We start from the raw sequence: 12,924 nt of genomic DNA, 5'->3' as shown, positions 1-12,924 counted from the left end.
CCATGGGCATGGCTTAGTTTCATTGAGTTAGAAAAGGCTGTGGTCCTAGTGTGATTAGATTGACTAGTTTTCTGTAATTATGGTTTCAGTGTGTCTGCCCTCTGATGCCCTCTTGCAACACCTACCATCTTACTTGGGTTTCTCTTACCTTGGACGTGGGGTATCTCTTCACGGCTGCTCCAGCAAAGTGCAGCCGCTGCTCCTTACCTTGGACGAGGGGTATCTCCTCACTGCCGCCCCTCCTGACGTTGAACATGGAATAGCTCCTCTAGGCCCTCCGGTACCCGGCGCCCGTGCAGCCACCGCTCCTTGGACGTGGCGTAGCTCCTCCCAGCCGGGCTCGTGCGCCGTCGCAGCCACTTCAGTCTCTAATCATTTTTAGAACTGTGCTTCCAAGTGAAAACGTTGTGCAAGAGGAAGGACCTCAGGCAAAAACGAAACCTTTGCACTCAGGTTAAGCAGATAGGAAAAGGGTTTTGCCATAGGCCCACCAATGATCTTGGCACTGTGAAAGAAAATAATGGCTACCATTAACTTGGGAGCTATCTGAGATTGGTGATATGCTAGGTGCTCTACTTGTTCACACAACAAGCCTATGATTCTGTTATCATCCTCTTTGGGAGTGAAGAACTAGGAGCTCAAAGGAAGGACTTCCACATTAGCAAGTGGAAGATACAGGGTTCAAATCTCAGTCTTTTCAAAATATTCTACATCTTTTTATTTTAGAAATATGACAGGAAAAAGGAAACTGTGTTTACCAGGTAACATAATTTTGTACAATAACATTTTTAAGTAACTATACTCTACTTCCTCATCTTCAAATAATTGTTGAGCCAGATGGACCTGAGGTCTCTTGAAACTAAAACTTCTGTGATTTTAAGACTAAAGTACCAGAAGTTTCATAGAGCAGGACAACAACATATTTGGAAGTGCTTCAAAGTCAGTTATGTGCTTGAATCCCTGCTACATTTTCTCTTCTAGTTACTTATCCTATTTCTACTTAAACTCGTACAGAGATGGGTAGCTCACTGCCTCATGGTGAAAGCTTATTCCAATCCTGGACAGCGCTTTCAAAGAGTATTTCCTTATTGAGATAATATCCCCCTTCTTCCTTTTCCATAAGACTTCCTTTTCATGTGTGAAGACAGTTCTATCTTCTTAGGTCTATTTTCTCCTGGCTAAATACCCCCAATCTTTCGACCATTGCACAGATAATATGGTTTTCAGGTCACTCTGCCCTGCTCAGTCTCCTTCTGCCTTGAAGTCTGGCCATTTATCTACCTCTTACACATGTATCGTCATGGTCAGCCAAGATCCATGGATAAGAGTAGAAAACTGAGACACTAATAGAAAATTAAGATGCTTTCTCCAGGCTTGTTGCCGTTTTGAATTCTTATGTGTATTAAACCCAGATCATTCCAGATCAGACAAACTATACTTAGATAGTAACTGCAAGAATGACTTTTTCTAGGCAGGAATAAAACAACCTTCTTTGGTGAATTGTCTTTTTTTCTGAGCATACTCTAAAAGTGGGTAGATTTTCAAGGAAGTTCAAGGTTAAGTTTCTTATGTATTATTAATGAACAGCTTCAGGAACTCTATGTCCCCATCTGTATTTCTAAGGCTGCTGCTGCTCTGCTAAGTCGCTCCAGTTGTATCCGACTCTGTGCGACCCCATAGACGGCCTCCCACCAGGCTCCTCTGTCTCTGGGATTCTCCAGACAAAAACACTGGAGTGGGTTGCCATTTCCTTCTCCAATGCAGGAAAGTGAAAAGTGAAAGTGAAGTCACTCAGTCGTGTCTGACTCTCAGCGACTCCACGGACTGCAGCCTACCAGGCTCCTCCGTCCATGGAATTTTCCAGGCAAGAGTACTGGAGTAGGGTGCCAGTGCCTTCTCCATTTCTAAGGCATCCATCCCTATACATTTGTATCCTCGGATAAGTCCATCCCTTGAATCAGTATCTTGAAGGTGATAAGAATACCAAAAACAGTAATTGGAATGTTGAGTTAACCACATGACTATGGGCATGAAGTTAAGCACTGATAGCTTCAAGTTACAATACCACATATGGTTTTGTTCTCTTTCATCAGGATGCCCAAGAGGCACTTATGGCCCTTATTGCCGAAGGAAGTGTAAGTGCCTGAATGGTGGCAGCTGTGACACCATGATTGGAACCTGTGACTGCCTTCCTGGCTTCATCGGGGCTGACTGCAGTCAAAGTAAGTCACTCTATCTACTATGAATTTTATATACTAAATCAGCGTTTTAAAGAACTGCACTTAGAGAGTACATGTTTTGGCATTTATTTTACAGAATGATTTACTGCAGTAACAGGAGTAAATTCTAGGTTGAGGATTACTTCTGGCAGGAATTTGATTGAGAGCTGAAGTCAGTGAAGGCAGCCAGGAAGCCCTCTGGTCACAACCTCTCTGGCCCCAGCAATGCTGGACTCAAGTCAAGATAAGAAATTGTGTTTGGCAAGATCAGAGCAGACTGGAGATTCCTATGTACACAATGTCAAATTCATTGTCCAAATTTCCACAATTTCATTTATCCTCAGCAATTTTCTAGCTCAAAATTAAGTAGTTTCCCCTTACCTAAAAGTAACCATTTCCTGAAAATCCAAAGACCTTAAATAACTACCCATCATACAGACTCTGGGAGATGGTGAAGGACAGGGAAGCCTGGCATGCTGCAGTCTGTAAGGTTACAAAGAGTCAGACATGACTGAGCAACTGAACAGCAACATCATACAAGTAACTACTGACATAAAATTTAAGGGACCAGATATAAATTAAAGATGCCATACAAATGCACTGGCTTAGACATTGTGGGAATATCCTTACAAACACATTTTGCTTTTATCAAATCCGTCAGTTTCCAACTATTTAGACAGTTCACAAGATGATGATGGTCTTTAGGGAGGATGGAGGAGGCAATGAGTTGGAAAGGGCATGGTGGGGAGGTGATCCTGGCATTGTTGTATTCTTTATCCTAGTGCTGTTGATGAGCATGTTTGCTTGGTGATCCTTTATTGATCTGTTCACTATTATTATATATTTTGTGCACTATTCTGTATCTTCCCTGGTGGATGTCCCAAGTGGCTCAGTGGTAAAGAATCTGCCTGCAATGCAGGAGACCTGGGTTTGATCCCTGGATCAGGAAGAAGCTCTAGAGGAGAGAATGGCAACCCAATCCAGTATTCTTGCCAGGAGAATCCCATGGACAGAAAAGCCTGGTAGCCTATGGGCTACAGTCCATAGGGTCACAAAGAGTCAGACATGACTGAAACAACTTCACATGCATTCTTTATCTTGTACTTCACAAAAGAGTAAAGATTTTTTTTTTCAACTTTTAATTTTATATTGGAGTATAGCCTATTAACAGTGTTGTGGTAATTTCAGGCGGACAGCAAAGGGATTCAGCCATACATATACAGGCATCCCTTCTCCCCCAGACTCCCTCCCATCCAGGCTGCCACATAAGAGTAAGATCTTAAAGACTGAAGGACTGTGATTGTGAACTTGAGATTCTTTTATTTGGAAGAATGATAACGAAGTTTGTGATCAGGCAAAGTTATGGTTATGTGGTAAAGATATCCAGAATGCTTATCTTCTTCAGGCAGGTAGTTGCTTGTTTTCTTCCTATGAGGGTAATCTTACTCTGCTTCAGTATCCTGCTGTTCTGAGAATAAAAGATGAATAAGACAAAGTCCTGGCTCCAAGTGGCAGAAAATTGAAACCTAATGGATACTGCCTCTGAGGCCTCAATGGCCAAGTTATCTTTGAGTGAAAGCCAGCCCATAAACATCTCCCAATGAAGGTTCTAACTGGCTCCTTTGTGTTTGTTCTTCAAAGAAAATCGTTGGAGAAATTTCCTTAGGCCAGAGAATCTTCAAAAGTCATGGTTTCCTTGAATGTCCGGAGGAGTTTTGTCTGCAGAAAGCCATGATCTTGTACTTGAGCAATTTTCCTTCTCTGCTTTGACAGCTATGGCGATCAGAGCCAAGTTTTCTGTCACCTTTTACAATTCAAAGAATTATATTTGTTTATGTATACACACTTCCCTGGTGGCTAAGACAGGAAAGAACACCTGCCATGTGAGAGACCTAGGTTCGATCCCTGGGTTGGGAAGATCCCCTGGAGGAGGGCATGCCAACCTACTGCAGTTTACTTGCCTGAAGAATCCCCATGGACAGAGGAGCCTGCCGGGATACAGTCCATGGGGTCACAAAGAGTCGGTCATGACTGAGCAACTAAGCACACAATGTATACACTGTTATATATTTTCCCTTTATTGAACCTCACAGATATTTATTTTATCTTTGTTTTGTCTCTATTTTGGTAAGCATCTCACTGAACTGATAGAATGAGATTGCAGCAAAACAAACAAGCAAGAAAATTAATAAATGTGTTAACTTATGAATAAATTAATTTTAAATTTTGTTAATTAATGCAATTAATTTAATAGATATAATCTATTGACAGTAATTTAGCATATTTGTTTGTTTTGATAAATACACAATAACTTTAGAAATTAATTAAAAAATACATAAATATTTGGAGATGTGAGCATAAGGCACAGAAGTGTAAGCTAAATTTTCCAAGTGCACTTTAAGAGGAAGCATCCCTCACAGCTCAGTTGGTAAAGAATCGCCTGCAATGCAGGAGACCCCAGTTCTATTCCACAGTCGGGAAGATCCGCTGGAGAAGGGATAGGCTACCCACTCCAGTATTCTTGGGCTTCCTGTGTGACTCAGCTGGTAAAGAATCTGCCTTCTATACAGGAGACCTGGGTTCAATCCCTGGGTTGGGACAATCTACCCACTCCAGTATTCTGGTCTGGAGAATTCCATGGACTGTATAGTCCATGGGGTTGCAAAGAGTCAGAAATAACTGAGTGAACTTCACTTTCACTTTTGTACTCAAGATTAATACATACACACACAGCCTAAGACAGCCACGCAGCAAAACAAGACTGAGCCTGTTAAGTGTCATATCACATACATACATACATGTCTGACACTAGATATTTGGATGGAATTCCTGATATCAACTAAAATTGCACTAAGTAAGCAACAATTTGAACAGGTCTTTTTTTTCCCCATAGTAACCTTTTAAATCGAAAACCAAGGGCAAGTCGGGGAAACCTATTTGATTAAAAGAAAAGGTTATGTATCTACACGTTCTTACAAATCTTGACTGGTGAAATGCTTTATTAAGGCAAATCTGGTTTCCTTTTGCTCTGCTTTGTTTTTCTTCTTTCTGCAGCTTGTCCTGAAGATTACTATGGGCAGGACTGTGTCCAGCGGTGTTCTTGTGTCTCAGGACAGTGTGACCCGGTGACTGGAAGGTGCCAGTGTCCACCTGGCCAAGTGGGGGCCAGGTGTCAGCAAGGTAACAATGCCTGCAGGGTCACCTTGTTCGTCTTGGCACTAATTAAGCTAAATTCTAAAGGCAGATGCAGTGCCAGGGCTTATAATTAAGTGGGAATTGTTTACGACACTTTAAAATGTGGCTTTAATCATATGCAAGTACACACTCCTGTAGAGTTATAAAGGAAATAGTTTACTGGGGGAGTAAACAAAAAAATGAACGAACACAAACACAGAATAATTTCTGCATATTCTTAACTAGGAGCAAACTTTTAAATAACTAACTTTTGTAAAACTACCTCAAATTGTGTGTTGGAGGTATCTGATTACCAACAACAGAAGAGTTTTATGTCCTCATCAGTTTTCAAGAAGGCTATTGAAAGCTGTAGGAAACATGAGAGAAGGAAAAAATACATGACCTTGGTTTAAAACTGTCAAGCTTTCTTTGTCCTAAATAATATTATTTATTATTATCATAATAACAGAATTGTTCAAGGAAAATATGTACATAGAGGATGCCGGGCCCCTACAGCTCTGAGTTGGGGCCAACAGAACAGCTGTTTCTCAATGACACACACAGAGGAGCAAGTCTAAAGATCCTTTGTTGAAATACAAAAGTTGGATGTGTGGGCAAGTTGGAGGAGCTTTCTTGAACCCCAGTGGACATCACAAAGTTGCAGGAAGATTGGATAAAATGAGGAAGGGCACAGATATATTATCATTTCATGTCTTCACTAAAGAAGAGGGAACTGTAAGCAGCCTTGCTGCTAAAGAGAGGCTAAACTCACCCACACAAGTACATGACCCACATCCCATGACTTTGTGTCATATTCTGGGCTAAGGAGGCATCCTAATAACCAGAATCATTTTTCTAGCCTCTAATCCATACTGCATGCATGCTAAGTTGCTTTGGTCGTGTTTGACTCTGTGCCACTCCATGGACTGTAGCCCCCCAGGCTCCTCTGTCCGAGGGATTCTCCAGGCAAGAATACTGGAGTGGGTTGCCATTTCATTCTCCAGGGGATTTTCTCAACTCAGGGACAACCCACATCTTCTGAAATTTGAAGTGGGTTCTTTCCCACTAGTGCCACCTGGGAAGCCCCAGTCCATACTATGCCCATCCCCCCATAAAAATTACAGGTGCACAAAAACCAATCTGATTTTTTTTTTTTTTTAAACTGGTGCACATGAAAACCTTCCCTCATCTTAGAACCAAAATATGAAACCGTTCAAAGACTTTTTAGTGAAATTTTTATAAGAAGGAGAAAAGGAATAGGAAAACAAAAAGCAAGATGAACATGGAGCAGAAGAGTTTTGTTATGGAGCCCATGAAAATATTAACTGAATTTATTCCAAGCATCCAAAGGACATAATGAAAAAGTGTCCCCTATAAATTGTGAGTGCTATGCAGAGATACATGGGTTTATGGAATAAATGAAAAGACAACAAAGGGAAATGAAAAAGTAAGCTGGCAGAGCTCAGAAAGAAGTGGAAATGAAAATTAAACCTCACATCATATAAATATAGTCCACATTGAACTCAGGTAATGAGAGAATGGAATCTGCTGATGCGATAGCCATGTAAGGAGAATATACCTGAGGAAAGTGAAAACAATGAAATAGAAAAAAATAGATACATAAATAGAAGAGAAAATATTCAAATATAATCAAGATTTTTTCCCCTCTGAAAGGAAGGAAGATCTGTTGCTACAGATTGAATGAATACATTCTATCCCTAGAAATACTAGTTAGGCTTGATCATATGTGAGAGGAAATTCTATTGAGGATATAAGAAAAAATATGAGATCTCATATGAAGAGATAGGGAAAAAAGTCGGCCTGATACCTCACAGTAATATTTATTGCTAGTTTATGGCTATCAAAACCTACAAAGTTCTAGGGAAAATATGTGATTCAAGTGTTTTAGACACAAACTTTTATTCAAGAATAACATGATGGGAAATAAACAATAATTTTTAATCATCAAAAATTGCTGGCAATATAGTAACCATAAAATATTTTGAAGAAACTACTAGAAGATAAATTTGAGCAACCAAGTAATACATAGAAAATCTCTGGTAAAAAGGACGTTTGCTGCTGCTGCTAAGTCACGTCAGTCGTGTCTGACTCTGTGCGATCCCATAGACAGCAACCCACCAGGCTCCCCCGTCCCTGGGATTCTCCAGGCAAGAACACTGGAGTGGGTTGCCATTTCCTTCTCCAATGCATGAAAGTGAAAAGTGAAAGTGAAGTCGCTCAGTCATGTCCGATTCTTTGTGACCCCATGGACTGCAGCCTGCCAGGCTCCTCCATCCATGGGGTTTTCCAGGGAAGAGTACTGGAGTAGGTTGCCATTGCCTTCTCCAAAAGGACATTTAATGGGTGTTAAATCTATTTTAATTAAGGCTAAGTTTAAAACAAATTAGCAATTATGGTGACATGGAATATGATAAATATATAGATATTTTACATGATAAAAAATGCTGAGATTGTAATATAAAGAGCATAAGCTCTAGCTTTTAAGCTCCCCTGGGGTATATAAGGCCCCCCCAACCCTGCACCAGGATTGGGTAGGAGAAATCCTAGTGGGGCAGATGCTTTCATTTCTGCCAGAAAGGAAAGAACCGGCCACCCTGGCAGTGACAGTGGAAACTGTGTGGAAAGCACCAGCTTCCACCCACCAGGTGATGAGGAAACTATACCCTTGCAAGCTAAGATGGAGTCAAGGGGGTCTAGTGGGCAGTCAAGACTCTCACAAACACCAAGCAGCAATGAGGCCACTCCAGGCAAGTCAGTGAAGAGCGAGTAGGAAGCCACAAAGAGACACTTCTACCCCTCTTTCGGGTAGGATGTCAGCCTAGTGGAGGCCTAAACTCTTGCCGTGGCCCAGCAGGGATGAGGCACATTTACCCTTGCTCCCCTTGGCGGCTGTGTGGGGAACTTGGGCTTCAGCCTCTTAACAGAGGAACCTCTTTCCTTGCCAGTGGAGTATCATAGGAGACTTGCTCAAACAGAAGATTTAAAGGAGATCCAGAGTCTCAAAATGTCAGGTTCATTAAAAAATTATTCATTATACCAACAACCAGGAAAATTTCAACTTGAATAAGAAAAAATAATCGAAAGACACCAACACTTGGATGACACTGACATCAAAATTATTTGATAATAATTTTAAAAGAAGTCATCATAAAAAATGATTCACTGAACAACCAAAAAAAAATTTTTTTTAATAGAAACGTTCAACAAAGAATACGAGACATAAAGAAGAACCAAGCAGAAATTTTAGAACTGGAAAATACAAAAACCAAAACTGTAAAAATCTCAGTTTGGAGAGGACAGAGGAACACATTAGTGAACTCAGAGATAGATCACAGAAATGACTCAATTTAGACAGCAGATAAGGAAATGACAACAACCAAATAATAACAACAGAGCCTTGGGGAATCTGTGGGAGGGGAAAAATAAATAAATAAATAAAACTCAGACTTTTATGTCATCAGAGTCTTAGAGGAGAGGAGAAAGTAAGCAGGACTGAAGGAGTCAAAGGAACAATGACTAAAGATGTCCTAAACATGACAAAAAGTTTAAACCTACAGAATGAAAAACTCTGTGTGAGTGCCGAACAGGATAAACCAAAAGAAATCCACAAAAGACATAACAACGTCAAAATTCTGAAAACTGAAAAAGAACAAATTTTGAAAATAGCAAGAGAAAAATAACACCTACCTTACCTTCAAAAAAAAAAAAAAGACTAGAATAAAATCAAGGTAAATAAATAGGTACAGACACTGCAAGCACTTTTGAGCAAAAGTAAAGCAGAAGTTATGATATAATTGAGCAGGACCCCAAGGGGCCTTCCCCCATATTCTCTGCTTTAGCTCCTCTCTGAAATACCTAGATAAAGTATTTGATGCCCATTTCCTGAGTTGTTTTGCAGATGTTAAAAAAAAAAAAAAAAGAAAAACTCCCCCTCTCCAACAAATGGCGACAACAAACTACCTGACAACTTTGAGCACTCAGCTCCAGGCCTCCTGGAGTCTAAGAACTGATAGTGTTAATCCCTTTGACACCACCCTGCTACCTCACAATCAGCCAGTCATCGAGCTGTGCACCAGTGGATCACAGACCCAGGAACCCCTCTCCTCACCTGGCTTTTAAAAATGCTTTGCTGATACCCTGTGAGGAGCTGGGGCTTTTTAGAGCATGAGCCACCTTGCAGGCCCTGCAATAAACCTTTCTTTGGTCCAAACTCTGATGCTTCAGTTTGTTTGACCTTACCGTGTGTTGATCACATGAATTTGCATTAACAATGACATCAATATCAATGTTAACTTTTATAGTTAATAAGTGATTTTTATGTGTGTTAACAGGGAGTAAGATCTATGATAAGAGAAAAAAGAACATGATGTACGGCTTGAGAGTATTGTTTACTCACTAAGTAGTATCTGACTGGCTCTTTTGCAACCCCATGAACTGTAGCCCACCAGGCTCCTCTGTCCATGGGATTCTGCAGGCAAGAACACTGGAGTGAGTGTTCCCTCCTCCAGGGGATCTTCCCAACCCTGGGATCATTGCAGGCAGATTCTTTACCACTGAGCCACCAGAGAAGCCCCTTGAAAGTATTAGGTGGATTGAAATGGCAACCTGCTCCAGTATTCTTGCCTGGAAAATTCCATGGACAGAGGAGCCTGGCAGGCTACCGTCCATGGGTCACAAAGAGTCAGACACGACTGAGCATGCATGCACTTAGAGCAAGTTAAAACTTTTTTATCCCTCTAACGTCTGTTCTGCTAGCTAAAATAGCAAGAGAGTCAGAAGTTCTAGATTTGAATCTTGGGTCTTATCTTTTGGCTGCTTAAGTGTGAGCAAGACTTAAGTTTTTCAGCTGCAGTTTTCTCAAGTGTAAAATAAGAATACTGTTACCCACATCAGAGAAATATGTATAAGCATTAAATGAGATAATTCATGTGGAAAATATCATTATGTAAAACTATTATAAACTAGAGGGTATAAATGGTGGGCCTTTGGCCAAATCTAGCCACAAATGTGTTTGAATTGGCTGACATAGTTTTGGCTTCCACAGTGCTATAAAACAATTTTAATTAGTTGCCAACTTTCAAATATTAGATGATTTCATATAAAATATGGATTTTGAGTTTTCCTGAAAAAAAAAAAAAAAGCATATTCATTGGCTATGTTGGGCCCATATTCTTCATGGCAAAACGAAATAAATGTGAGTAATGGTTACTCTCCCACTGGTGGCACTTCCCATCATTCAATTATTTTCCCTCTGACAATGAAGCCTCAATTTCCCTTATGTCTGGTTAGCTTCACTCGTGTGTATCTTAACTCCTCTTGCCAGTACATTTTTGTTTGTGTCACCTACCACTTTGTACTGAAGTGCTTTTCACATTTCAGCACAGAGACATTAAGGAGCAAATGACTAATGCATCTTTATCAATTATGGGATTAAATACATAAAATCTCCCGTCACTAATCTAAGATCAATCTCTGTTTTTCATAGAACATCTCCAGTTCCCAAAGTATACCAGGCACAAAGTTATAAGCTCAATAAATATTTATGGAGTGGATGAAAATATGAATGAATGACATTGATGTACTTACTACCTGAAGGATACATATGAGTGGTTGTTTGCTTTGAGTATTTTTAAAAAATGATTTTGCTATATGGATTTGATTAGTCTCTCTGAAGCCGAGAAAAATATTTACTTGCGTGACATTTTTACTTAGTTTGATTTTTTGAATTTTTACTACAGTATGTCCTCCAACAAAATATGGCCCAAATTGTGAGCTAAAATGCACCTGTAAAAATGGTGGCCTTTGCAATCCTGTAGATGGAAGCTGTACCTGTGCCCTTGGATGGACAGGAGATTATTGTGAAAAAGGTAAGTTGATTACTACCTTCTTTTATTCAATAAAATCTACAGCATACTGCCATTCACTGACAAAATACAGTAGAAATCTGTGAAAGGGCTATTTTCCAATACATTTATGCAAGTTGTTTATAGTTTATGATTACATTTCTAATAAAAATAATGTTATGTTAATACCAGTTGATTTTGTTACCTTGTTACCGGAATACCACATGAAAACTCTTAAACTCTTAAGTAATTGAAATAGTATTAATGTGAAAGAGCTCCTGTGAGACCTAAATCCCACTCCCCGTCCAGCCAATTCTTGAGGTGGGCAGGGCACAGGATGCGGGGCCCTGGGCAGACCCAGCTCACATCAGGAGTGGGCCCAGCTTCAAAGGGTGATGAGGAGGACTCTGGGACCAGAGGTCTTGAAACTGTACATCCTCAGGAGAAGTTTAATCATGTACCACCATAAATGTACTTTTACTTAGAAGTGATATTCATGTGCTGCTCCACATTAGAAAAGTTGATAATGAATGGATAAAAATAAATATCGATAGTTATTCTAGTGTTTGCTTTTCAAACCACAGTTAATTATTTTGTACAGCACTGGAAAGCACGCACCTAATTAGAGCACACTCTTTTAAGAAGATAGTGTTGTGTTTTTCAGAACATTGAGAAAGGGTAGTAAGACACAGTATGGATGAGAACACTGTTCTTGGGGCCTAACCTTGGGGCCCCCTGAGTGAAAAATAATCCACAGTGAACTTATACTGAGGTGGTTCCAACTATGGGATCTCTGGCTCCTTAGACCTGGGACTATGATGTGCTTTCATAATGGGGGTAATTACCCACCATCTTTCACCACTCATTTGACTGTCATGAAACTTGGCAGCACAGCGCAAGTGAAAGTACCTTGCAGTGGGATTGCATAAGCCCTTATGCTAATTCCTGCTTTGCTGATACCATGCTCTGGGCCATAAGGACATTCACAACATCTCCCCAGTAGTTTCCAATCTGAAAGTGAGGATGATGACACTGAAATGACAGCCCATCTAAAACCAACATTCAAGGAAGACCAATTTTCATGGACTTTTTAAAACCATGGATCTCCTCTCTTAATTCATGGGAGATAGCTCCTATCAACATTGTGATACTCAGGACTCCTAAAGCAGAATAATAGCATTTTGTGTAGAATAGATGTGCTCTTGGTTTTATTTTTGGTTTTAAGTTAGATAACCCTCAAGCATTTGGGGTTGTGGGATATTTTAACTTCTGATTCTATCATTTAAACCTTTTATTATGGAACATTTCAAACATATACAAGAGTTACTGAGTCATGGGGTAAATACAAATGTAACCTTGTAACATATGGACAAATTCTCTCTCATGGGAGATTATATCATATTTCATCCTCATAAGCAATACATGGTTATCAAAAGAGTATAATATGCATGACTCATTGGAAAAGACTCTGATGCTGGAGGGATTGGGGGCAAGAGGAGAAGGGGACGACAGAGGATGAGATGGCTGGATGGCATCACTGACTCGATGGACGTGAGTCTGAGTGAACTCCAGGAGCTGGTGATGGACAGGGAGGCCTGGCGTGCTGCGATTCATTGGGTCGCAAAGAGTCGGACACGACTGAGCGACTGATCTGATCTGATTATATG

At 40.3% G+C, this 12,924-nt stretch overlaps 1 protein-coding gene across 1 annotated transcript in view; it reads left to right on the top strand.

Moving 5' to 3' along the window:
- The window catches only part of LOC102265950 (multiple epidermal growth factor-like domains protein 6), a 694,000-nt gene that overhangs the window by 661,462 nt on the left and 19,614 nt on the right, over positions 1-12,924 (top strand). Inside the window, exons 20-22 of the mRNA XM_070360521.1 lie at positions 2,094-2,222; positions 5,274-5,399; positions 11,153-11,281. Coding sequence (XP_070216622.1) covers positions 2,094-2,222; positions 5,274-5,399; positions 11,153-11,281 — 384 coding nt within the window. The remainder of the gene's footprint in view (positions 1-2,093; positions 2,223-5,273; positions 5,400-11,152; positions 11,282-12,924) is intronic.

The sequence above is a fragment of the Bos mutus genome, chromosome 1 (genome assembly GCF_027580195.1).
Source record: "Bos mutus isolate GX-2022 chromosome 1, NWIPB_WYAK_1.1, whole genome shotgun sequence".
Taxonomy (NCBI): domain Eukaryota; kingdom Metazoa; phylum Chordata; class Mammalia; order Artiodactyla; family Bovidae; genus Bos; species Bos mutus.
The sequence above is the reverse complement of the archived record's forward strand: the minus strand, read 5'-3'. Positions and strand labels throughout refer to the sequence as shown.